The sequence below is a fragment of the Paracoccidioides brasiliensis genome (assembly GCF_000150735.1).
Source record: "Paracoccidioides brasiliensis Pb18 unplaced genomic scaffold supercont2.9, whole genome shotgun sequence".
In the NCBI taxonomy this organism is placed as follows: Eukaryota; Fungi; Ascomycota; class Eurotiomycetes; order Onygenales; family Ajellomycetaceae; genus Paracoccidioides; species Paracoccidioides brasiliensis.
This window is the reverse complement of record NW_011371366.1, coordinates 494,074-520,413: the sequence shown is the minus strand read 5'-3', so window position 1 is coordinate 520,413 and position 26,340 is coordinate 494,074. Positions and strand designations below refer to the sequence as shown.

At 46.1% G+C, this 26,340-nt stretch overlaps 9 protein-coding genes across 9 annotated transcripts; 6 read left to right on the top strand and 3 right to left on the bottom strand.

Annotated features, from left to right (window-relative positions):
• Positions 1-811: 811 nt before the first annotated feature.
• PADG_06697 (polynucleotide adenylyltransferase PAP1) lies at positions 812-3,125 on the bottom strand (the record flags this gene model as incomplete). The annotated part of the gene is made up of 8 exons (XM_010763899.1): positions 812-889; positions 1,031-1,148; positions 1,213-1,327; positions 1,372-1,978; positions 2,038-2,249; positions 2,310-2,684; positions 2,768-2,916; positions 2,977-3,125. The coding sequence occupies 8 exons, from the start codon at positions 3,123-3,125 to the stop codon at positions 812-814; spliced, it is 1,803 nt and encodes a 600-aa protein (XP_010762201.1).
• A 1,780-nt stretch (positions 3,126-4,905) lies between these two features.
• On the top strand, positions 4,906-5,700 carry PADG_06696 (uncharacterized protein; the record flags this gene model as incomplete). Its single annotated transcript, XM_010763898.1, has 1 exon — positions 4,906-5,700. One exon carries the CDS (start codon positions 4,906-4,908, stop codon positions 5,698-5,700), a length of 795 nt encoding a protein of 264 aa, XP_010762200.1.
• A 1,230-nt stretch (positions 5,701-6,930) lies between these two features.
• On the top strand, positions 6,931-9,177 carry PADG_06694 (uncharacterized protein; the record flags this gene model as incomplete). Its single annotated transcript, XM_010763755.1, has 1 exon — positions 6,931-9,177. One exon carries the CDS (start codon positions 6,931-6,933, stop codon positions 9,175-9,177), a length of 2,247 nt encoding a protein of 748 aa, XP_010762057.1.
• Positions 9,178-11,939: 2,762 nt separating this feature from the next.
• Positions 11,940-12,539, top strand: PADG_06693 (uncharacterized protein; the record flags this gene model as incomplete). The annotated part of the gene is made up of 1 exon (XM_010763897.1): positions 11,940-12,539. The coding sequence occupies one exon, from the start codon at positions 11,940-11,942 to the stop codon at positions 12,537-12,539; it is 600 nt and encodes a 199-aa protein (XP_010762199.1).
• Positions 12,540-13,380: 841 nt separating this feature from the next.
• PADG_06692 (uncharacterized protein) lies at positions 13,381-14,629 on the top strand (the record flags this gene model as incomplete). Its single annotated transcript, XM_010763896.1, has 4 exons — positions 13,381-13,544; positions 13,687-14,106; positions 14,178-14,509; positions 14,580-14,629. The coding sequence occupies 4 exons, from the start codon at positions 13,381-13,383 to the stop codon at positions 14,627-14,629; spliced, it is 966 nt and encodes a 321-aa protein (XP_010762198.1).
• A 1,439-nt stretch (positions 14,630-16,068) lies between these two features.
• PADG_06691 (uncharacterized protein) lies at positions 16,069-18,123 on the top strand (the record flags this gene model as incomplete). Its single annotated transcript, XM_010763754.1, has 7 exons — positions 16,069-16,420; positions 16,523-17,127; positions 17,197-17,220; positions 17,286-17,306; positions 17,410-17,632; positions 17,758-18,007; positions 18,093-18,123. The coding sequence occupies 7 exons, from the start codon at positions 16,069-16,071 to the stop codon at positions 18,121-18,123; spliced, it is 1,506 nt and encodes a 501-aa protein (XP_010762056.1).
• Positions 18,124-18,817: 694 nt separating this feature from the next.
• PADG_06690 (uncharacterized protein) lies at positions 18,818-19,675 on the bottom strand (the record flags this gene model as incomplete). The annotated part of the gene is made up of 3 exons (XM_010763753.1): positions 18,818-19,355; positions 19,445-19,545; positions 19,622-19,675. 3 exons carry the CDS (start codon positions 19,673-19,675, stop codon positions 18,818-18,820), a joined length of 693 nt encoding a protein of 230 aa, XP_010762055.1.
• Positions 19,676-20,566: 891 nt separating this feature from the next.
• PADG_06689 (uncharacterized protein) lies at positions 20,567-24,089 on the bottom strand (the record flags this gene model as incomplete). The annotated part of the gene is made up of 4 exons (XM_010763752.1): positions 20,567-21,067; positions 21,187-23,446; positions 23,516-23,856; positions 23,982-24,089. The coding sequence occupies 4 exons, from the start codon at positions 24,087-24,089 to the stop codon at positions 20,567-20,569; spliced, it is 3,210 nt and encodes a 1,069-aa protein (XP_010762054.1).
• Positions 24,090-25,104: 1,015 nt separating this feature from the next.
• On the top strand, positions 25,105-26,316 carry PADG_06688 (GPI-anchor transamidase; the record flags this gene model as incomplete). The annotated part of the gene is made up of 1 exon (XM_010763895.1): positions 25,105-26,316. The coding sequence occupies one exon, from the start codon at positions 25,105-25,107 to the stop codon at positions 26,314-26,316; it is 1,212 nt and encodes a 403-aa protein (XP_010762197.1).
• Between the last annotated feature and the right edge of the window lie 24 nt (positions 26,317-26,340).

Genomic DNA, 26,340 nt, shown 5'->3' with positions numbered 1-26,340 from the left:
AGGGATCACGTTGATATGTGTTGATACGCCCGCAAGGACATGGCCAACAGAACAAATCTACAAGCATTATACCAACAATACAATTCACTTATTAAAAGGGGTTTTGTTTTGGCTTATTTTTCAGTGGAACCGGTAGGCCCCCTACAAAATCCTCTTTGATTGACTGCCTAGAATCTAGAAGACCTAGCAACTACCTGAAAGGCAGGACGGAGAAATTCCCATCCTTACATACGTACATTCAAATGGAAGTTATTACGAACAGTCCTGAAAAATTAGAATTGGGTTCCTGACAAGGAGCTCGAGGATGTGGATGAAAAAGGAGAAAAAAGCAAACGTGGAAGTAAAGAAGAATAAATAGGGAAATCCACCCTCTGTGCCTATTAATGGAATGGCAAATCAAGCGGGAACTTGGCCAGGGATACGTTTTATGTTGAAAAGCACAAGGAAAGGAAAGGAAAGGCAGCAGTGTAGACGTGAAGAAAGTGGTACAGCAAGAAACAGAAAATTGAAAGGGGTGGGGTCAAGTAGATGATTCCCCCATCCCAAACTTCCGGTTAAGAGCATGCGGTCTGAAGTCTGGGTGTTTGCGTAAAAGAGGCTGGGAGGTTAGTAATAGGCTACGGGGTTGTATCCACGGCCGTTCGAGGGGTTTTGTTTTTACTGATCCTGAGGACGAACGGTTAGGGACAGACATGATTCTGCCTTGCGGATGGTCAGCGCAAAATTTGATAAGGACGGAAAAGATCAAAACAAGGTTTGAAAATCTGTCTCATCATCCAGTAACCAGGACCTTTTAAGTCGGAAAAATTTTTTATGCCGGTGTAGCGGCAGAAGGTATGCCATTTGATGCAGCATGCCGTTTCGCAGGGTTTTCGGACGGCTCTTCATTCTGTAGATTGTTAGTATTAGTGGCGAATCCACCGATTCCGAAACTGTGGGAAACAAAAATCCATATATCAAAATAGAGCGAGTGTAAATCCCTTGCTGCTGGTGGATCATTAGCATTATTATTTCCAAGGCAATTACTTACGTCTAGGGCATGGATGCTTCTCTTTTGAGCTGTTGGTTCGGTCTTTTTCAGGGTCTTCTTCTTCGGTCGTGATGGCCGCACTTCTCCAGACTGGAATACGTCTTCGGGGAGGTCATAACTATTGGCAGAGTCAGTAGGAAAGGAATTCAACCAGTGGTCGAGGGATGGGAAAGATTACGTACTTTCGGACATGCGTTATATGGAGATCATTGATACCAGGCTGGTATTGTGGCCAAGACGTACAGGTACTTTTAAATATCTGGGTGTCGGTTGAGATATCAAGCGACCTTGCAGCACCTTCGAGAGTCAGTTGTATCATGGTAAGTTGGCGGGAGGCCTACCTGGTGCTAAAGGTTTCAATTCAAGTCCAATGTAGTAAGTAGTAGAGTAGAGGGTGCAGCTATTCTCTCCGTTTGGCTCATCTGCTTGCGGCATTTGAACAGTCTCGCCGCCGTTTTGAACAGCCGCAGCATGTTGTGGATCGTTCGTCTGGTCAGTAGTTTTTGTTTTCGTGCCTTTCGCTTGGTACTGTGTGGAGCCGCTCATAACTTCTGCGATCTCTTTTTCGGTCTTACAAACATGAACTCTTTCGAAGCCTTTTGGGAAAGGATGGGCAACTTCGATCGATGATTTCCTGTCAAGCGCACCCACTAAATGTCGTAACTTGGATTCCACAAGTCCGGACCACACAGATTGTGCTTCTTTGCCCCTGCTCGAGGAGGTTATGCTGAGGTAATACTTATAATCTTGGGAAAAGAAGGTATGGCGGGTGAAAAGGTCGTTCCAGGTCAACTGCCCAAGGAAAATTTTGTCAACAATATCCCCACCGCGTTTTAACTCACGAAGAAGGACAGCTTTAGTGGACAATGAGACGTTGTGCGTTGCACACATGGATGGATATGCGGGTGTGATGATGGGCATGAGATGATATCTATCGCCGTGGTATATCTAGCGGGTGATGTCAGGATTTTTTGTTCGTAGCGGGCGCGCTTTGTAGTTTGACTTACTTTTGGGTTCCAGACTTTCATTTGGAGAGGGCCTTCTTCTATTGGCTTTAATAACACTGGCTGGGGCCAGTTCCACTGATTCATTATGCGGAAAAATTTCCCCACGATCACTGATCCGGTAGCTTGGGGATAAAGTTGACAGACTCTGGCGACTAGCATTGCCCATGCAACTCCTCCAGGGAATCCTACGATGTTCGAATAGATCGCTCGCCCTAAAGGAAAGCCATGATATCAGCATGTCACCTGCTGAAGAATAGGGCAAAGTTGCTTACGTTGTGCCCAGAGCTTTATGGCGCGTAATGCGAGTCGAAATGTCTTCTGTTGGGGAACGAGTTCTAAAATCTCATCAGTCACTCGTGTTCCGTTAACGCATCGTATCTCTTTCTCATCCAGCCCACGTAGCAAATCTTTGTTCTTCAGGTCCAAATTCAACGGCACAGAATGTACTAGTAGGCGTGCATAGATAAGGTCGATACTGATGCCGGACAATTCAATCTTGATAATCGGAACGAAGGCATCTGGAACAGGAGTTAATTTTTCAATGGCGCCTTTGGGGGCCATCTGCTCTAAAAGAGGAGGAAAATCGGAGAAGAAATCTTCGAATGAGACATGTTTCGGTCCAACCACCAACGTATCGATATCAGATCCTATCCGCATCAACAACAGGTCAGTTTTGTTCTCTCAATAAATAATCCCACCACGAGCCCCCGTATATAAGGAAATAACGGACCTGGGCCGTATACGCCTAGCCGATAACTACCGTACGTAAATATCTTCCCACCCGCTATATCAATAGCCGCCTGAGACAAACCCTTGCGCCGACTGACTACCTTAACGAACTCGACAGTCACCCGTTGGATTAAGTGCAATGTCTGTTTTCTAAACAATATAGAGTTAATTTATGTCCTTTACAAAAGGAACATGGTATTAACAAAATACCTCCTCTCAGTCTCTGATGGGGATTCGAAATTGTTTTGTTGCTTCAACTCCGTCGTTAGGTCGTCGTTTGCGGCGATCTCTGATGGGGTGGGCAACGCAGTTGATATCGGGGGAGTCACACCCCACTGCCTGACCGAAGCAGCAGCCATAGTGACGACAGCGAGTGGTCCTTACGTGATAATTCTCTGGGATTTGTTGTGTCCACCCTACCGATATGGAGTTCGGTTGAGCGTTGGCAAGAACAGTAAGCAGGGGAAGAGAAGGGAGGGAGGAGAGAAAGCAGGTAGAAGGGGAAGATAAAAAAAGGAAGTGGAGATTACAACTAAACAAAGAAACAGGAGCCCTAACACCAGAACCCCAATATCTAATAAATTAGGAAAATGCAACAGAGAGGAAGAAAAGGACGTCTGGTGGAGGTTGGATGGTTGGAGGTTGGATGATGCAAGCGGTGGAAGCTTGGCGATCTTCAATCATCCTCGGGTTTGACGCGGTGGCGCTAAAACGCAGTAACAGTGTCCTTAGGTGCGGTTATTGATGAGTCAGCATCAATTAGTTAACTAGTTAACTAAGCGCCGCGCCAAAATTGTATTTGAAAGAATTGACCAGGACAAACTTCAGGGGTACGGCTGGAAATACCATCTTACTTAGATGTGATATTTCAGTTCTTCGTACATCTGTATTGAGATTGTCTGACTGTATGACTGTCCAATGAATGTATACAGTTATGCATTAGCCGTACCATATATGATTTAACTCGACTTTGCCAGGCCGCATTACACGGGTAGTTAACTAGATACTGGCTGGCTGATTGACCTATTCGAACGAGAATCGGCGCACCGTACGTATTCAGAATGCCGACTCTTGTTCCAGTTCTGGTAAAGATTTACCTGCAAATTGGATGTTAATCTTACACTGACAGTGCAACGCCTTCCAGAAAGCTTCTTTAATATTAAGAATTGCTTGTCTACGTAATACTACGCCTTAGATTAGCCAGTCATCTGCTAAACTCTGAGCAGCTGCTTAAGATATTTGCTAAATAGTCAATTATCTCTTCTGACACTGTTGGTTGCGATGTCCACAACATATGGTATACCCCGGATTGGTTGAATCCTTTGCTCCAGGTGAAAGGGAGTCAAATGCGTGAGAGTTGGTCCATGGAAGACTTTAAAAAATGGTGATTCAGGTTTTAAAGCCATCCAATTCATACTTCTGTTCAACTATTTCAACAGAGATCGACCAGAAAATTACATTTTCATCTCCATCTCTGTATAGCGTCTATTTTAATATGAATCATTAGCAGAAAATATTTAGTTTCAGCGTCAGCAGCGGTATTAAAGAGGGATAGGACAAGATCGGGGAGCAAATGTGAGAGTACAGGAAATAATAGGATCTGAGATACCCCATAGAGCACTGCATTAAGGAATTGAATTATTATCCTCGCTGGTTTGGCTACTGGAGTGGGTGAATTGCTGAGTATAACTGAAAATTACATGGATGAAGTTCTTAAGTAAGTATGAGGAACGACTTGGATTTTCTAGTCAGCACAACAGGTGCCGTGTAAACTTCGGCAAAGACGCTCGGAAGCTTTCGAAGACTTGGAAGTTTATCCAGACGCAAACTCGACATATTTACTCTGTTCAGTCCAGACAGACTCTCAGTTGGAGCGTTTTAACTTCTGCTACAGTCTTCAACTCAAGAAGAAAATGGATGTTCTTAGACGCGCCTTTATCCGACGGAGAATTAACTAAACTGTTCTCCACAACCCCGCTTATTCGTGGTATCCGCAACAACCCCCCAAACAGAAGCACAATTTATTCATGTTGAAGTTTACAATATTATTTTGAGTCTTGAGCTGTTTCTTTGCTCTTTGACTTCGCTGACTGCACAAAATTTATCCTTCTCTCAACCTCCTCTGCGATCTCGGGAAAAATGGCTCCGGCCCACCCTCCATTTGCCGAAGTCGAAGCATCGCGACCAGATTTCGACCATTCCACCCCGATAACATTCACCAAATCCCCCAATCCAAGCTGGAAGCCAGGACAAGGGGCCAATGATAAGCAAGCCAGCCTAAAGAAAAGCCATGTTGAGATTCACCCCTACGAAACGGGCAGGTCGCCAAACCTCAACTACAAGCTTCTGATATCGGCAGTCGTGCCGCGACCAATTGGCCTCCTGAGCACGATATCGAAAGATAGCCAGACCCTAAACCTTGCGCCTTTCAGCTTTACCCAGGTGGTCAATTTTGACCCTCCCATTATTGTCGTTGGAATTACAGGCGATCCAAATTCTCCAAAGGATTCTCTTCGCAACATCCTGGAGACGGGTGAGTGTGTTGTCAACACTGTTGGTGAACATTACCTTGAAGCCGTTAACTATTCATCAATTAATGCTCCCTACGGTGTATCGGAATTCGAATTGTCAGGGCTGCACCCCGCTCCTTGTGCGACTGTGAAGGCTCCACGAGTAAAAGAATCGATATTTTCGATCGAGGCGAAGCTTGTGGAGTCGAAAGAGTGGGAAAGTCGGGCAAACCCAGGGAAGAAGAGTGGTGTTATGGTAATCTTGGAGGGGACGAGATTTTGGGCGCGAGAGGATGCGGTAAATGAAGAGAAGAGTCTCCTGAATCCAGACGTTCTTCGACCGATTTCCCGTCTTGGAGGCATCACATACTTGAGGGCGACAGATGCGATGGAGATCCCGAGACCGGTTTTCAATAACCTTTAGCCACTGGCTTTCTGGATATTTCTGGTAGGTGTTGTGGGGCTGGGGGGCTGTCTTAATCGTAGAGCCTGGGAATTTTTAACCTGGCACAGCATGTAGATTTTGGTTTTTGACCAGTCCTTGCATGCAATTATTATATATATATATATATATTGGATGCATCAATATATTTTCCTTCCATACCACATCCTGATGTGACCAGAAAATAAGTCATTGGGATATATGAACAACAGCCCTCTGCTGAAGAAAACCTGCAATCGTCATCAGCTACTCGGCACCTTCAATGCCAACCCCGTCCAACTCCTTCCATCCAATGCCGAAAATTCACCCGCCAGTGTGTACAAGTATCCGTCTCGTCGTGCATACTGATCTGGAATGCGTTTCTTCAGACATTTGCTCTCCCTTAGCCGCGATTGGCCTCCTCAATATCTATTCTCACAGGCGAACGCCGGATGCCACATGGCCCGCCAGATGCTCTCGTTTGTTAAGTTAGTTTGCAATGAACCGGTGGACCTAGTGCGAAGTGGTGATTTTGGAATCTTCCCTCCGTCATACGGAGCATTTCGCGGGATCTCTTCTCAGTGACTTTTAAACCTGAGAATGTGCTAATAGTTGATTGGACATCTCGGCAGGGCGTCGAACCAACCTCTATCCGGTTACTCTGAACCCTCCGTGTCCGTATTGGCTGCCAAAACCAGTTGGGGCCCGATCTCTCGGAGCGGGAACCTGCCATTGTTATTGTCTTTGACAGTTGCCCCCACAACGCGTATCCCAGCCACTTCCAAACATAAAAAACCTCCCCAGCATCCATCCAAATTCTAGGTGTTTTTATACTTTTTTTTTTGTCTCGACTTGATATCAGTCTAACGATTTTACTTTACAAAAGAGATTCAGATGAGCTTCTCGTTTTGTTGATTTTATTTTTTAAATTGTTAAATTTTTACATTGGGGAACTGCTACATCTTATCCGGGAGTGAGATAGGGAACCTACTATGCCATCCTTGTTTTTTGTACAGAATACCAGGTTACATGCATTTACCGCTATATATGATCGATTTTGTGAACCTTCAAAGCATTGACTAGATCTCTTATACTTTCCTCGACGATCTCCGCACCGAAACACCCCAACAGTATTTCGGGGGCCCGCAATAAAGCACAGACCGTGATATTCTTTAAGTTAAGTATACCGAGACCGCGTTGAACAAAGAAATACGAAGGAAAAGGCAGTTAGATATGGCATGTTTAGGATCAGACATGGCAGCAACGGATGTCTTAGAAGCAAACAGCTGTGGCAATAGTGAAATCGATCAATCGCCATCTCCCACAATGGGAAAAATTGGCCAAGGCGAATCTCATCCATGGGAGGAGGCTACAGATGGGACAGTTGAACAAGACACATCTTCCCAGAAGAAAACTGAGGAAACTGATGCCCATGAGCGACCTCGTTCCTCCTCTTCCTCGTCCCATCCCTCCGAAACATTTACGGGTGAAGAAAATGATCATTTCGATCGGAGGAGTGAAATAGGACGAACTGCAAGAACGATGTCGAGCCGCACTTCCATATCTTCATTACCAGGATCCGTCATCGTATGCCCACCCGAAAAGTATGATGGCAGTGGCACCATAACGCCGAGTTTCCGGGGGCATTACATGCAGCATTACTCCGAACGCAATACCAATGACGGCCCAATGCCCGTGAACGGAAACAGGCCGAAAAGGAACAATTACTCTTCCCGACTTTCTAAAATTGCGCCTAGTGTGCGCGATCATGATTCGCCGTTTAGACACCCCAGTTCTGTTCGCGCAATGCAGATGGGAGACGAGGATGAGTATGATGGGTATGGCTATGGCTACAACAACGAGGATCTGATGCCTTCGAGGTCATGGAGGAATCACAGTGGAGGGCGTGGGCATTCATGTCAGAGCGTATCGGGGATGTCTATGCGCTCGCTGGGTTCATCACCAGTATCTGCCAAGCGGAGCTACAAATCGCCCCGGGCAAAAGAGGCAGCTGTCCAGAAGGAGTACCCGCTTATCCTGCTTCATTGCACTCTGTTACCACCATCTCTTTCCCTACCTCAGGGTTTGGGACTGCCCAGCGCCCAAATTTTAAAAGAGGTGTTGCCCCCTAAGCTCTGGGCAAGATGGAAATTACTCGAGGATAAAATCATTAATTCGGGGGTGTTGCGGGATCGTGGATTGCTGATATCACATCCACAGGAAATGTATGACATGCTTGAAGAGCGTTTGTTGGAGAGTCTAGAACTAGTCCGGCCGAGATTGAGTGAGGGCCATTTCCTTGGTCGAGAAAATGATGATGACCCCGACGACGGAGGTGGAGGGGGCTCTGAGAAAGAAGGTATTGGATATGTCAGTGACGGATGTGATGGAGAGAAATGCGCTGACTGCGGCGCAAGGCTCATGAAGCATTTGGAGGGGGAGAAGAGGCGATGGGATGTCAGAGTTTATGCTGCCAACGGTCTGATGGGAGCTGGGGCCTGGGCAGCAGCCTGGAGAGATATGGAAAAAGTCGATGTCGAGGTTGGATTAGCTCTGCCAGTTGAGATCAGGCGGGAACTGGAGCGGAGGATTGTCGAGGAAAATACGTTAAGAATGGAAGAAGAGCAGCGCTTGGTGGAGGAGGAGAAACGAAGGCGGGAGATATATGGAGTGCCAACGGCTCCGACACAGGAAGCTATTGATGGACTGGAGGATGGCGATTCGGTTCCCCGCTTCCAGTCCAAATTTGACCAGTCATCGCCTCCGCTTTTATTTACACGCCCAGAGCCACCACCGATAATGCCCTCTACTGACTTCTATGAGCGTGAGCGAGAGTCTATCTACACCAAGGAAGTTAACCTCCAGATACTATTTTCAAATTATATCCGTATCCTTGCCAGCGACAGACGGAACGTTGCTATTGCTTTCTTGAGCATTCTCGTCCTCTACTTCTCTATGGGTATGGCAAAACAAGGTGAGATTTTCGCCTCTCACGCCATTACTAGCCCGCCACATGTCGTTCCTCCCACTGTTTCCTCCCCAATGGTTCTGGAGCATAACCTGCCTTCAATTGTTAACTCTCCTGTCATGGTTTCCATGGAACCTCGCACCCAAATACACTCCGGGGCTGAAAATAAAATTACCCCCACAATATCTGGATGTGGGGTGCTTGCTACCGAACCCCGGTCCGTCGGTCAAACAATGGCACGACAGCTAGGCGCGTCGCACCCGGCTGAGAGCGACTCCATTTATCATTGCCAAGATCTCTCTACTAAAGCATCAACACAACCTCAACCACAACCATCCCCAGCGAAATCCACCGACGTGGCCGAGTCAAGCTATTGCGCAACAGAGACTCAACTTCATGTAGCTCCACCACCTGCGGAAGCAGCAGCACATCACGACACACCGCCTACCATGTCGAAGTTAAGCGCAGTAGTGAAGGACGACGATCCTGCACTCAACACTAAAACCGTATAATATGTCCAATTACCTTTAGCGTCAGATCATCGACCCTTGCCGTCACTAATACCAGCAGTTGTTGAATGCCGACCCACAAACATTGGGAAATTATTGCCACACATGACAGAGGAAGGAGAGGAAGACGCGAATGCTCCAGACCTTACGTTGGAATCACAAACACAGCAACAAGCCCCACCGTGTGTATCTTCTCAGATTGCTGTTGATGAATAAACATAATCCTTTCATGGATGATACGAGAAGGTCCATTTCCACTTCCCGATATTACATATTTAGACCCTATACCCCTGTTATTCGCTTATTCCCCCACCTACTTTCCTGTTCTTTTGAAGCATCACGGCCAGCACATGATTTTCCCCCGCCCCCCAACAACCGGAGCGGGCAGTGGTTTCGCACCTCACAATCCCACAGGGCACTATACTACTCTTCTCCCGTAGTATACCTCCTTAATTCAGTCATTGAGTTTTGACCAACATCCCCTTCATTCCATTCTTCTTTGCCCCGCTGATCTTCGCGCGGGGAGGGGATATATATGCGTATCAAGAATAGCTTACTTAGCATGTTTAGCATTTCAATTTTTGATTCTTTTGGATTATCATTTTGTTTATATTCGCAAGCTGATAATATCTCTTTTACGTGATGCTCTACTCTTTCCTAAGCAAGAGTATGAATTGATGAAATAGTTTGTGACATTGATGGATAGATAGATGTTTTCATAGATGTATTCAGGATATCTAGATTAGTAGATAGGAAATATTGAAACAATGAGTTTTAACTTCATGAAGAAAAAATGGGGTGGATAATTGCCTTCCCTTGTCTTCCGGTGTTGGTAAAGCCTGCGATCCCCGTGCCGCCGAGATATAATTCCCTACCGCAAGGCCATTCGAAACGGATATCCACGATTTTAAACCGTGGAATTCGATTCATGGCCAAATAGGTATTTCATCCTTATTATTGATATTCCTTCAGCATAAAAAAGTAAAGTAATATCCATGACAACATCTGGATATCTCTACGGAGTATTGCCATTTGATTGATTCGGAGGTTCCTTAAAGTTGTTGCCATTTTGAGCCGCACAGTTAGTTAATTAGCCCCACCCTCCCCACAGTTTCAACTCAACAACCGCCCATCAGAGTGCAAACATCGCCCAACTCCCCCCTCTAATAACTATACACTACAACGTTTATTATTGACGTACCCGGATGTAATGATATCTGGTCAAATCGCCATCAGTGGAGTGGCTACATTCGTGGCATCCATGCAAGCACTCAAAAACGCCTTAGCCGAAGAGGCGTAACTAGGCACTAGGGTGCATGGGGGATGGCGATGGCGCAGCGTGCAGCAGCATTGCAGCGCATCCATGGTCCATATCCTCCTATCTTCTCCTCTCCATCTGAACTGGGAAAAAATGATCGTCAGCGATGTTGTTTATACGAGGATCAAAGAATATTCTTCTGACCAATTTGAGACAACCCTGCTTGAACTCCACCCCACTAACGGCTTTACGCAGCTAGTGGATGGGCGTATCGTGAGCAACTGAGCGATTTGAAATCAACCTGGTCAAGGTAGTTTGACATCTTGGAGCATCCCTTTGTTGGTTCCTGTTGACTTAACTGCTACTTGTTACAGCTGGGAAGGATGCTCAATCGATCTGGATGGGTATCATTGAGCCTCAGCTGCAAGATCTCTCTCAAAAATAACACTGAGGAAGCTCCGGTTTGATGTTGGAACTTCTGATTGATCAGATGCTGAAAACAAGAGCTAACTACGGTTCTGCTAGGGTTGCATTTTACAGAGCTGGTTGAGCACTCAATAATGCCCATCTACATACATTTCCGGGAGGACTCCTGACCTCCATGTCATACCAGCTGCTAAAAATAGAGCCCTCCCTCTGACATCACAAACATTGACACTGGCACAGATGCTTCAGCCTACTAAAACTTTGCCCCGTAAAAATCCTTCTAACTCAATTGCCAAGAACTACCAGAACAAGAAAGATGAATACTCGTGGATTCTTCCGTACACATTTACTCAATATCCCTCTTTCAAACATGCTAGCTCATTGTGCTGTGACTTCTTCAGGCTCCCAATTATGAGACATCGATGACTAGCTGCACTTCCCGCCTCCGAATCTTGGTTGACGAGAAGTAAGGACCAAAAAACAACAGACGAAGCTGAGAGATCCATCTATTGACCCGGTCGGGTAACATGACTCTCAACATCCGCTTAGCTTTTCTTAGCTGTTTTACTTTTACAGCAACAGAACTTCCTGGGACGCCACAAATAGCTTCTATTATCAATCGCCATCCCCACTAGCTCAATATCATGAATCGTCATAGGCCAGAGATTAAGCTGCTCTTGTTGATCAAGCAGGCAGGGCTTCGGGTTGAATCTAAATTCTGAGACCTAACTGAAAATCTTTCTGCTGTTTGGGTATGGTGTTGATAACATTGGGTAGACGTCAGAGGCAACTTGTGGAGTCTGATGTCCATTTCTATCCGCTCTAGATAAATGTCTATTTTTACGTTATCTTGGGAGCTGGGGAGAAATATAAAAAGGGGATCCAGAGCCGTTGTTGATCTTCTTCCTATTCTCATCTCTCAGAAACAAGAAAATATCGTGCGTTCTCTCCAAAAAAGGGTATTATTCTCATCCTGCCAACATTGTCTTGAGCTGACACAAGTCATCCTACGATAATTCTTGTATCCTCTACTTGATATTCTCCCCAAGGGACATACCCGACTACCCCACAAACAACAACAATGAAACTCGCCACCCTTCTGGTCTCCGCTGCGGCCGCTGTGCTCGCGGCACCAAGCTCCTCCCCAGCTGAAGGCATCGCCGCTCGCCAAAACGACCTCATTTACCCGCACCGCACATTCCGCTACTGGGTCCAAACCGGCGCCCTCAAGGAGGACCCGCAGGACCAGCTCCTCGTCGTGAAAAACGGGATAGCCGCCGACGAGACCACCACAATTGTCACTTTCGAAGTCTCACCGGAACTCAAAGGCCGCCGCTGCAAACTCCTGTTCGATCTGTGGCCGCGAGATGTCTCCACAGGCTCCAAGCAGGCGGACGTTTTCACCGTCATCAATCCGCCAACGCATGATTTCTCTGCGGAAACTGTCTCCAAATGGAGGCCGGCTGCCCTTGCGGAGACTCAGCGGAGCCGCGATATCCACCAGGGCCGTATTTCGGTTAATGTACCGGGAAGCGCGGTCTGGATTCAGTCGTTCCAAGGATATCCTGAGTTCGACTGCCCTGCTGGCAAGCTGTTCGCGCTTGAGTATGTTGGCGTCAATGATGAGGTTGCTATCCGCTGGGATATTGGGGTGACTGGGCCTAGAATTGCTCCTATGTAAGGAGTGAAGAAGCTGTTTGATTTTTTGGAGGTTTTCCATGCTGAGTTGATGAAATTTATGACTTTGTTATCAGGCATAGAAAGGTAATATGTGAGATGGAATTTTGAATAATGACGTTGCTGTATTTTGGGTTATGAGTATCGATATGTCTTTCATTAATATTTAGCTGAATATATATTATAAAGAATGGGATGTTGAATAACTGTTCAACATAAATAATGGTGTTCCTTCTTGCATATGTGATGACGTCCATATCAGGTTGGTCTAAAGATGCGGTACAATTGCACCATTCGGATGACCTGATGGTAACTGAGAGCTCGCCGCAAACCTTGATTCCCCAGCCAGAATTAGCTTAGGTGTACCAGGTGTTAGAGATATTCACCATATGGATTTAACTATCAGTAGCGGCCCATTATATCAAGATTGTCGTCAATAACAAAGACCCTGGGGCATGGTTGGTTCCGAGGATATCTACATCCTCAACCATTGTTCTGATATTTTGTATTGGTCCAGGTTTATGTTTTAACCCCTTTTCCAAGCCCAGTTCCAGCACAAGCACGAGGTTACTTGAACCTTGCCAATGAGCTGACTAATTCATGAAGCCGCTATGCTGTATCAGGCCTAGCGCAGTCACGGGAAAGTTTCGGAATCTCGGCTCCGTCATTGGCCCCGAAAAGTTTTCGGCCAGTTCCGCTTTAAAAAGTCTTTCAATGTTGTCTTCTGCTTGCCGAACAGTCAACTTCAGTTAAAGCGCACTTTTTTCTTTTTATTAACCCCCCCCCCCCCCAACGCCACTCCTCTCCTCCCGTGTCGCGTTCTGTCCTTCGTTTGTCTTTTCACAATGGCTGCCACTGCTTCTGCCCCCCAACTAGATGGCCTCAAGAAGTCCGCTCCAGTCCTCCCTCAAGGACCCCAGTTGAGCGGCCTGAATCTGTACTCGCGATTCGCCTTTGCTGGCGCTGTCTGCTGTTCAGTCACCCATGGCCTCCTCACACCCGTCGATGTGTAAGTTTCTCACCTAGATAGGCCTCTTTGGTGCTTGTGCTGAGTGCTATCCGAACCGTGTTGAAATTGTTGCGCGCATCTTGCGTATCTTTATATTTTGCCCTCAAATTAATGCTCGAGGCTAACAATGGAATCCCTTTAGCGTCAAGACCAAAATCCAGCTTGACCCCAAGACCTACAATAGAGGTATGATTGGAGGATTCAAACAGGTTGTTCAGAATGAGGGTGCCGCTGCCCTGATGACCGGTTTCGGTCCCACCGCTGCTGGCTACTTCTTGCAGGGAGCCTTCAAGTTCGGTGGTTATGAGTTCTTCAAGAAACAGTCTATCGACTACCTTGGCTATGAGACTGCCGCCAAGAACCGGACTGCTGTCTACCTCGCCTCATCTGCCCTTGCTGAATTCGTCGCTGATATCGCCCTCTGCCCTCTTGAGGCGACTCGCATCCGTCTCGTGTCGCAACCTGGCTTTGCCAATGGTCTTATTGGTGGTTTCGGAAAGATCCTCAAGAATGAGGGAATTGGTGCTTTCTACTCTGGTTTCGGTCCCATCCTCTTGAAACAGTAGGTTTAGTCTAGTTTTCATGTCACATAACATTGGATATTGGTTTAACTATGCTAATTGTGTGTATAAGGGTCCCTTACACCATGGCCAAGTTCGTCGTTTTCGAGAGAGTCTCCGAAGCTATCTACGGCCAACTCGACAAGGAAAAGCTCTCTGATAGTGCTAAGACCTCCATCAACTTGGGCTCGGGTCTTATTGCTGGTCTCGCTGCTGCCGTTGTCTCCCAGCCTGCCGACACAATGCTTAGCAAGATCAACAAGACCGAGGGACTCCCAGGTGAAGGAACTGTGTCTCGTTTGGTCAAGATTGCCAAGGAACTCGGACTTAAGGGTAGCTTTTCTGGTATTGGTGCTCGTCTCGTCTTGGTTGGTGCCATCACAGCCGGCCAATTCGGCATCTACGGTATGTAAAGACTTTGACTTGCCCACAACTCTTGAATGGTGTAGATTGCTTATAGTGATTTTCTCTACAGGTGATATAAAGCGAGTGCTCAACGCCACGCAAGGTGTAGAATTGAAATAAACTCATGTTTGATACCCCCTTCTATTTCTCCCTCATTCTCGATGAGTTACGATAGAGAATACCCGGTCTCCGTCCCTTTGTCGATCATTCCTCTTTACCCAGCGGACCCTATCTGGAGTGAATTTTTGTGTGTCGGAATTGTCGTCATAATGGCAAAGATATACCACATAGACAAACGGTTTCTTTTGTTCAAAAAAGTCATTTCCGTAAATTCTCGTCCCCCTGTTTCGTTAAATCTCTTTTGTTGAATTTGGTTTTTTTTGGCATGTATTATCTGTAATTGTTCCGTTTCTTTTTTTTTTTTTTTTTTTCTTCTTCTTTTCAGCTCTCGGTAATTTGTTATAGAGTCTGGACATAATATTCTACTGCATGGGAAAGGTGGGGGGGGATAGATTCCGGATTTCAAAAGAACCTTGTTGCTTTCCTATACAATATAGATTTTGTTCATAGAGTTTACTTTTTTTTTTCTATACGCCTGACGATAAACATGCACAACATTTTTTTTTTTTTTTTTTTTTTTTTTGTTTTAGCATATCATTTTCCGGTGGCCAAATTATCAATACCCGGAGCTTCGCGTTTTATTAATAATTCCAACTTCTGAACGCCAAGAACCTTTTCAGGCACCAACAAGGTACTTGTTTTGGTTTAGCGCTTGGTGCTCAATTGGCCAAACAGCCTTAAAGTCTATTTTTAGTTGATATATATCAACGCAGCTCAACCTCGAACCTTGCAATCTTCCTTCGATCTTCTCTCAAACGGAGGTCATCCGTCTACCTTACACCTTCAGCTTATACCAATTGCTTTGGAGCAAGCGGTTTATCATTTCCTTTATCAATTGCACATCCTGTTCTACTCCGTATTCTCCTGCACAATCTTTGAGCGGAGATTATCCCTGATAGTTTAATCCGCTTCCCCGCACGTTTTGACTTTGTCTTCCTGTTTTCTTCACTGCACAACTATCATTACACTGTAATATCTTCGGGCAACCGGAAGGAAAAGTAAAGGAAGAAGTCCGCAACAGGAATGAACTGAATCGTACATCTAGCCGTGCCATGAGATCTGTGCGGGCATGTTAGTGGTTTCAGATCCATCTGTGTTTTTGAGTTCAGACAGGCTGAGGTGCGCACTATTGCGTTTGGTCAAAGGTTTATTGCGGAATGGCGTCTTTCATATCGTCGGCATATAAATACATTTTTCGTAGGAAGAAGTCGAAATGGCTTGATATTGAAGGTTAGTAATCGTTATATGACATTGTTTTCCCCACCCCCACCCCCACCCCCACCCCCAAAACACCGGTTTTCTCCATAGGATTGTGTATCACATTACTTGTCCTGGCATGACCAATCTCTATCCCACGCACTCTAAAAACTCCAGTAAAGACATCTCTAACCGTTTCCCCAGATTTCAATGCCGACAAGCCAGGCGAGGATAACCAGCTCATGTTCCAGGCCTTTGAGTGGTTTGCGCCTGATGACAAGAAACATTGGCGACGGCTGCAGGCAGCCCTACCAAGTCTAAAGGCGATCGGAGTGACTAGCATCTGGCTTCCTCCGGGATGTAAAGCCATGCATCCATCCGGAAATGGCTATGATATCTACGACCTTTACGACCTAGGCGAGTTCAATCAGAAAGGGACAAAAGCGACCAAGTGGGGTACTAAGGAAGAGCTTGTTTCTCTTGTGACCAGAGCGCATGAGATGGAAATTGCAGTTTATTGGGATGCTGTGCTTAATCACAAGGCTGCGGCCGATTATGTAGAGAAGTGCGTTGCAGTTATGGTTGACCCAAAAGGTGAGTTTCATTCTATAATTGATAGGCATGATAAGTGGGTGATGAAATGGTGGTGCTTCATATGATGCGAGATAAATATTAATGCTGTTCATTGGAGCGGAGATTTAGATCGGAGAAGAGTCATCAGTGAGCCTCAGGAAATAGAAGCCTGGTCGGGCTTTTCGTTTCCTGGTCGGGGAAACCAGTATAGCAAAATGAAATACCATTCTGAACATTTTACTGGTGTTGATTATGATGCCCTCACTGGTCGAAATGGGATTTTCAAAATATTAGGTCCCCAAAACAAAGACTGGGCACGCGACGTCAGCACCGAAAATGGAAACTATGACTATTTAATGTTTGCGGATCTAGACCATTCGAACCCGGAAGTTCGAGAAGACATTAAGAGATGGATAGAATGGCTCGGTAACCAGCTGCATCTTTCTGGTCTAAGATTTGATGCCGCAAAGCACTACTCAGCCGGATTTTTGCGAGACTTCATCGCCCATATTCAACAAACTGTTGGCGCTGGTTGGTTTTTTGTAGCTGAATATTGGAAAGCAGAAGTCTGGGAGCTTTTAAATTACCTGGGACGAATGGGTCATCTCGTATCGTTATTTGATGCGCCATTGGTCCATCAATTTTCTTACATTTCAACCACTGAAGGCGCTGATTTGCGCAGAGTTTTTGAGGGAAGTTTGGTGAAATATAAGGAGAAACATGCTGTGGTTTGCTTCCCCTTACCCATTCATTTTCCAGAATTTATATTAAATTCATATTAACCTCTGGATTCCTAGACATTTGTCATGAACCATGATACGGTAAGTCTTATTTTTAATGCAGTATATATATATTCTATCATTTTCACTACTAACAGTTATTCCAGCAACCATCCCAATCACTCGAGGTAAACCCACCCTCTGTCATGAATAATTAAACAAAAAACCAAGGAAGGGAAAAAGCAGAACAAGGACTTCGACTCCATTAACAATCAAATCAAATACAAACAGGTACCAATAGCGGAATTCTTCAAGCCACTCGCTTACTCCCTAATTCTCCTCCGCAAGGAAGGTTACCCCTGCCTGTTCTACGGTGACTTGTATGGCCTTTGCGGCGGCTGCGAAGGCATTCTTAGGCCGTCATGTAATGGCCAACTGGCTAATCTCTCGCTTGCTCGGAAGCTGTACGCGTATGGTCAACAGCGGGATTATTTCAATAAAAGGAATTGCATTGGTTTGTTTATTCTTCCTCTTGATATTCAAACTCCCAACCTTCTACCACAACCTTATCAAACTCCACAGCCACCAAAACCCCACACCAAGTTCCCAGTAGCATCACAGTTAACACGTATTTCACAGGGTTTGTCCGCATGGGCGACTCAGCCCACCCTCATGGCCTCGCTTGCGTGCTCAGTAACGGCCCTGCAGATAAGAAGCGCATGAACGTAGGAAAGTCACATGCGGGCAGTGTATGGACAGAGGTTTACGGGACCTGTCGCTCGAGAGTAACGATAGATCGCCGCGGGTATGGGGTTTTTGGTGTCGTTTCGTATAGCGTGAGCGTTTGGGTCCGAGAGGACGCCACTGGGAGAGACAGTTTTGGGAAGTTGTATGTGGATTCTCTTTTCGTTTCCGTTTTCCCTCTCCTTACTAATCATCAATGGGCTGGCTAATGTCTTCCAATTCTTTAATAGCGATTCGGATATCTATTCATCCAGCTGCTGATCGACAGCTTATCATCCACAGTGCTTACTCTGTTTTTTGCCTTGTATACACCACCCATCCACTCCCTCTTCTTTTTGTATTCAGAGTCATATGGTTTTGTGACTGAGCTTTTATCCGTGGATGCCGTTGGAGAATTTTGTTCTTTTCTGTCCAGGACTGGCAGCCATGTAGCTTTATGCATTTTCTCCTTTCTGCCACGTTTAGAAAATCCGTTGATTTAGAATTCTAGTCCTTAAAAACTTGATCTTAAGCTGCCTTTCTGTTCCCCACTTTCTTTCATTACCACTTGAGATACAGCGGATTGTTGGATTTGTTTGTGGCTTTGTGTTTTTAATCTGCGGCAACAGCCTAATTCTAAAAAACATATTAATAAAAAAAAATTTTCGAATTGGTTCTTCTGTTCATTTCTCATATCATAACCGCTGAAGACTTCATATTCATCATCACTGTTCATCAGTCTGCAAAACAAATGAATGAGACATATGTACTCTCCTGAGCAATGATGATTCAAAAAATAAAATAAAATAAAATAAAATAAATTGTCGTGTCATTCTATTTGTGTGATTCATCCACAGGCATAATCGTCAAACCACATATCTTCCAAAAGAAAAGCCAAGCAGTAATATACACGCAAAAGAAAAGCGTCCCGCCAATCCAACGGAGAAAATGAATCAAGCTCGTCATACCACCAACCTTACCTCGCCGTCAAGCGCCCCTCAATATTCCGCCTCTCCGCTTCTTTAACAGCCTTCACCTCCTCCTTGGTGGCATCATATGCAACGTTAACTTGATTAAACGGATTCTCCTCACTCTTCTCAAACTCCTTACGCACAATTTCAATTCGCTGCTGCCTCCGCAAACCAGGCTGCTCCTGTTCGATTTCTGGCAGCCTGCGTGCCTCAAAGGCTGCGTATGCAGCTTTGAATCTCCTCTCAGGATGGCGGTCGATTTTGGTCGCATCAGCCGTGCTGGTGGTCAGCGATAGGGCATCAAGTGCATTGTCGATACCCGTGGCGTTGATTGCAGGAGCGGCCTTTTTATAGCTGGCCATTTTCTCATCATCGAGCTGGGAGAGGTCAAGGGTGCCGCGACTGGGTGCGGCGTGCTTTTTGGCGGATTTGACACCAGCGCCTTTGGGTTTGGAGGGTAGGGAGGCTTCTTCGGCGGCGAGCAGGGCTTCACGCTCTGCCTTTTTACGGGCTGCTTCTGCTTTCTTTGCTTCCGTTTGGTCTCTATTTTTGTAGAATGCGGTGCATTAGCTTTTTAAGAGAACTTTCTGGACCCTCAGGAGAGGACGGGTAGGCGGGCGGCGTTTCCATACTTCTTTGCATTCGACTTTGATCCTTTTGACCACTCCCGATCTTCCTCCTCAGCTTTCTTGGCATCTAAAGCTGCTTGTTTCTGAGCAGCGGCGTCGGCTTTCTATTCGTTCTGCGCAGTTAGTATCTATTATTTCCAACTCATATGCATATTTGAAGTGGTAACGATGGAGTTATACTCGAGCATTACCCGCGGCCTTTTTGGCGTTTTCGCCGCCCTTTTTCCCCGCCATCTCTGCGGGTCCAACAAAAAAAAAATCTCCAATGACAGTGTCAAGTAAAAAAGTATCCGTGCGAAGAGGAAAAACAATCTCAGTATCTTGCTTCGTACTCGGAGTATGATATCTGTTCCGTCGATTTAGATGGGTTAATACTCGTCCTTCTTCTGTCTTAGGCTCATCGTTTCTCAACACGTGACGCCGAACTTAAATTAATGTTTTGACCTCAACACACCAGAATCTCCAACCAACTAATCAGTTAATAGTTTACTACGGAGTTAGTTAAGAAGACGTCCAGGCTGGGCAATATGGCTCCCTAAACACTTCTATGGCATCGATGCAGGTTATATGAAAAAGACTTGAAAGCAATCATAATAATAACAATAGCAGCGTCAGAACTCATGATTTAAAGTGAAGATCCGGGAATATACCGCATAGCTTTATCTAACTGAATGAACATTTCGCAAGTCCGTCAACGGAAAAGGCTTTTTGCCCTCATCCATCAATTAATTCCATTCCAGCATATCAGGGGTATCGTGAGCTCTTTGTCATAAAAAACAAAATTTCCCGGGTCATTCATACTTTATGTCTCTGGAAACCGGCCCTGCATAGTACGTCCTGGGGTGACTGACAGGTAATCTGGCGGCAAGGACAATACAGGACAGATAAGCAGGAAGACAATCAGGGAGAATTGAAACAAACAAATACTTTGAAAAGCAAATCACATAAGGCAAAATGGGGGTATCCGAAGATCAGTAAGCAAGGGTTGTGGAGTGGTAGTGAAGATATCGGGGACAGAGGTGGAAATGGGTACAACACAGAAGGCAGAAGGCAGAAGGCAGAAGAATGGAAAATGGATCAATTGAACGCAATCTACCACATGCCGTCCCATAACCGACAGTGAAATCAAAGCTTCAAATCCCATATTTCTTTCTGCCAAACTTTAACGTCAGTGACCTCGCGAAATTTTATCCCTTCAATTACCGTCACCCGATTCCGGTCGTCATCATCAGACTCCATATCACTCTCCAATGCCGCCCAGGGAGTTATGAAATTTGAGAACTGTGATTCTGGGCGCTGCACTGCTTTCCCTTTGCCTTTATCAGCGGCAATAGATGAGCAGGAGGTGGAAGCGAAGTCGTGCTTCTGTGAGAATGTGTTCTTTTTACCGATCTTTGACGGCATGGGAGGAAGCCGGTACAAACGGGCGATGGATGTTGAGATGGGACCGTTGGAACTGTAGCTGACAGCAACATATTTGACTTTTAGATGTGGGCGCTGGATCACGTTGTCCGTGGCACATAACCTAATTTCGCGGAGTAGGCTGGTACAGTAATCGCTGTGGGAGAAAATGATGTGGAGAGCGTGAAGGGACCGAAGGCCGCTGAGATGTTGCATGAACACGTGCTGTAGGATATGGTTCCAGTAAGCATTGACTTCATCCTCGTCAATCATCACCATGTGGAAACAAGGTATATTACGAACGACCTAGGAGATTAAAATAGGATGTGAGAAGGAGAGCTTACAAAATTAGATGAGTTCATGCCAACAACAAGCTCCCTCAGCTTCGCGCCACGTTTACCGATCAGCACGGCCGACTCCCTATTCAAGCACCAGTGTACGAGATCGTCGTTTCGAATCATCAATCTTTTTAGGTGTTTGATATGCTTTACAAGGACCTGACGCCGAATGTCATCAATCACAACTACCGTCTTGGGCGCAAAGGACTCCACTTTGGAACGGCTACTTCTTTCCACCATGATAAGTTCTTCGAGGTATTCCAGGCCATTCAAGAACGTCAGAAAACTCTGCGTGACATTATCCGTATGCACCGATGTTATTTGCAGCGCTGTGGTTTTGTGCAACTTAGAGAGCATAGCCCAAAACGGACGTTGGGGTCCTACGTTCATCAGGGAGATATGCTTCAGCGAAGAGATATTGACAGCCCGACATAGCACTGAAGGCTTCACTGGGATCAGGTAGATGGATAAATTTTCCAGAGAAATTCCATGGTGGAGCCGAATATACTCATGAATGGCGCCATCGGTATCATCATTCAATGGACTTTCAAGTTGCTCCGAAGAAACTCGGGTGTCAGTCAGGCGAGTCGTGTCGAAACCTCTGATAGGCTCCTTTCCTTTACGCGATGGTCCAGCATGCACCTCTGGATCGGAATTGCGCTCATCACTTTGGGGTACTTTCGGTTCACCGTCCGAGCGCGGATTTATAGATTGATATTCCTGACCATGACCTTCTGCAGAAGTCTCCATTGGATCTAAGAACACTTGGTCTTCACCATCCTCACTCAATTCATCCGGGTGTTCGATATCAATCAGGTCCAGGAATTCATCATCCGGTTTTTTGTCTACCGGATTCGACAAAGATGCTGGATGTTGAAAAATTTCACACTGGGTGCTCTTAAGGGGGGGTTTGTTCGAGGCTGCATCGCTGGCATCGGATGCGCACGATGAGTTGTGGAATATATTGCCGGCACACTTCACGCTAGTGTCCGCTTTTGCGGGATGCGCATTTTGTAGGGACTTATATTTAACTGGAGGTCCCTGCATACCAAATCCAACGCTCGGAGGGTAGATAGGATTTCCGTTAAAAGGGTAAGTGCACTTCTTTGACGTTGGAAGTTGTGATGGCGGCGGATTTATTAGAAAAGCCGAATAATCGGCGGCCATAGGCAAGGGTATTTCTTCACCGTCAAGAAAGGTTTTGGGTACAGGGGCACTAGAGCCGAGAATTTCCGTCGGTTCGGTCGAGGTTGGGAGTTGGTGGGTATGTTGAGGACTGGAGGATGACTTCTTTTTGCCCTTCGGAAAATTATCCGCCGTTTGATCGCTTTCGAGATACATCAGAGCCGCCTTCTCAATTTTCCGAAGAGCCCTGGAGCCCTTTGATGAGCTAGCGTGACCGCTTTTGCTGTTGGCTATGCCGCGCACCATTGTGCACAAGTTTTCCACAAAGATTCGATCGATATCCTGTCCCGATGATGATTTGAGTGAAGACTGAATATCCCTGTCTGCCTTATGAACCGCTTCTTCTGCGACTTGTTCCAGTCTCTTGTCTTCTGCTGTCACATGTCCCTTCTCAAGCCCAAAAATCCGGGCCAGAGCTTTTTCCTGGTTAGCACGCTCACGACACACATTGACATCACTTGATGTAGGGGCATGCGCGAGTATAGGTGGCGAAATCCCAGGGGGTAGAGGTGGTGCAGATATCACCAACGGATGAATAAACCCATCATCATCTTCCTCCTGGACGGTTTCTGTATCTGAGATATCCGTAATAGCCTTCTTCCGAGATTCTAGAGCCAATTTTTCAGAGAAGGAAAGTTTCAGGGTTTTCAGAGTGGTCGATGACGATGAAATGCATTCCGCAACTTCAGAGACATAGTCAAGGGTGTCCATATCAAGAACAGCTAAGCTTCTCAAACTTGAAAACTCGGAGAAATTTCGAGGTCCATGAGGATTTTTGCGAACATTCAGCCGTTTCACCAGTCTAACACCACCACTGCCCATGTTTGTTTTGCTATGCAACATGTAGGTTGGAATTGCGCCACCAGAAGGAGGGGCTGGGTGGTGATGGTGAGTTTGATATTGTGAATGGCTAGAGGGTGGGGCTGGAGGGGGGAACTGGAAAGACATATGTGATTTTGGTTTTGGCCGGGTTAAATGAAGGGATGGCCCCGCCTGCAACCGAACATGAAGATTTTGCAGACTCTGGTATTTGCCCAAAGCAGTAAAGACCGATGGACTGATTTCCAATCGAACGTTCCACCTGAATCACGTCAGAATATATGGCTCTTCACGAGAGAAAATAGGTAGTAGATGCGGGCGGGTAGCTTACCGGAAGCTCTCCAACGCAGTTATCTTTTTTATAGTTGCAAGGAGCAGAGTATTCAAAAATTTCCCACAGGTAAATTCATATTTGAATTCTGAAGTTGCTCTTTCTCCTGTATCACCGCTATGGGCAGTATCCAAGGAGATCTCCTTGATATATGCGGCATAGTTGTAGTCACTTGTGGTCAAAGTATCCAGGAGCCCAGCAAGACGATCCACCGGTTGGTGTCCAGCCCTTGCGTCATCGTCGGTAAAAACATGCTTGAACGAGCGGTAGAGCTGGGCGGCAGCTAAGACATGGAAAGTCTTTGAGACGAGAGAAAGGTTGATTAAATCTGAAGGGGAAGCCTGAAGAGAGAGAGGGAAAAAGAAAAAAATGGGGGGGGTAAATGGTTAGCTCATAAGCCATTAGTAGAATAAGGACATGTTGGGCTTATGATGTTCAAAACTAGCAACAGGCTGATGGTACTCACATATGAAAATATGGCATCTAGCGTCTCTGGAGGAAGACGTAAAATAGGTGGCTTTTTCCACCATATCTCAGATAAGGAGACAAAACCATTGTTAACCGGGGAAGGCATTTAGGGCCGCCACACAACTGCCAACTCCGCTAGAGGATGGCGCTGTCGGACGATCTGGCCCAAGGCCTTACCTTAATCTTACTGGCCAGGTGAATGAAAACGGAGAGAAGAGTCTCAAGAAATACTTAGCAGGAGGTATTTGACAGTGAGCAAATATCTATGCACTGAAAGAGCGTTGTCTGTTGAGGGTAAGAAATAAAATAAAGACAACCAGAAAATAGAAGGAAGATAGATAAGCTGTGAAGATGTTCAGCTCAAATGACAAATGATGCAGAATGTCAGGGGTATTTAAATAACAACAAGCAACCAGACAGTAAGTTGCCTACAAGTGGGTTGTGTTGTTAATAGGCACCAGGGCAACAAATGTGGAGAACAAGAAGCTAGCTAGCTATCAAGTTGCGGAGTACCGCAGCTGAGAAGAAGATCTCCAGCAACAATAAAGCAGATAAGGGATGGGAGAGGTATTAGGAGTAGACATAAGGTAGCATACAAGAGGGACTGAAGATTAAAGATAGGGAGTTAAGGGAGTAACGAGTAAAGGAGTATAGAGTAAAAGGAGCAAAGCGAGGTTGGAGGTTGATAGAAAGGACCAAAAGGATAATCCACAACAAATAAAGTTGATGTTGATGTCGTTCCAGCAGTTTGACGCCGGTTCGTGACTGTGATTGGTTGCTGAGTTGCCGAGCTTCTGAGCCGCACAGGAGGCAGCCAAAACTCTGGGGTCAGGTACCAGTACATAGAGTCCAACTTTAAAATATATGAAATTCTAGGTCACTCTAGTTTAGTTGAACTTCCTAGCTTCCAAGGGACAAGCTGACATCAGCATCCGGAACAATCAACCTTCCAACTTCTGACGTTTGTTTAATGATAACACTACATACAGACACCTCTTCTTTTATATCACCATACCACCCAGATTATATATAAATAACTATACGTGTCGCATTGGATACTGCTACAATTTGCCTCCATGCGCTGATTTCCTTCCATTCTCCCTCCCTCCCACATCTCCGCCATGCGTCTCCCTTCCGCCATCTCCTCAGTCCTATCCATCTCCCTCTCCATCTTCCTCCTCACAGCAATCCCCCACATCTCCGCAGAACACACCTCCAATTGGGCTGTTCTCGTAGGCACCTCCCGATTCTGGTTTAACTACCGCCATCTCGCCAATGTCCTCTCCCTCTACCGCACTGTCAAACGCCTCGGAATCCCTGATTCGCAGATCATCCTCATGTTACCGGATGACATGGCCTGCAACCCGCGCAACGCATTCCCCGGAACTGTGTATAACAATGCTGATCGCGCCCTGGACCTCTATGGCGATAACATTGAGGTAGACTACCGTGGCTACGAAGTAACGGTGGAGAGCTTCATTCGACTCTTAACGGACCGGCTGGGTGACGACGTGCCCCGCAGCAAACGTCTGGGATCTGACGCGGGTAGCAACGTCCTCGTCTACATGACTGGCCACGGAGGTGAAAAGTTCTTGAAATTCCAGGACTCAGAGGAGATTGGCGCCTGGGATCTGGCTGATGCCTTTGGCCAGATGTGGGAAAAGAAACGCTATCATGAGCTGCTCTTTATGATTGACACCTGCCAGGCTAACACTATGTACACGCACTTCTACTCCCCCAATATCATTGCTACCGGCTCCAGCGCCCTCTCCCAATCCTCCTATTCCCACCATGCTGATAGTGACGTGGGTGTTGCGGTCATCGACCGCTGGACGTATTACATCCTCGAATTCCTTGAAACCCAGGTTACAAACCAGAATTCGAAACGTACTCTGGGCGACCTTTTTGATTCCTACGACGAGGACAAGATCCATTCTCAACCTGGGGTACGGTGGGATTTGTTCCCCGGTGGCGAGTTCGAGGGGAGACGGCGCATGGTAATGGATTTCTTTGGAAATGTCCAAAATGTCGATGTCGATGGCGACAATGCAAATATAACAGATCCAGGATCTCTGAAAGAAGATCTCGTAGCTATTGCAAGGCTAGTTGAGGAGTGGAAACGGCGAGAGTCACATGAACAAGCGTCATCCATGGAGCCTATCTCATCCAACACAACAGAAACCGTACCCACTTCCACCCCTCCTTACCAAAGGTCTCCTGGTGCTATGAAAATGGATGACTCTAAAAGCTGGAGTAATCAACTCGTGGGACTCTCTGTTTTGACGAGTTTGGGAGCAGTGTGGTTTGCCGGTTCTCTACTTGGAAAGTCATAGTGTTCGTCTTTTCTCTTTTCTTTC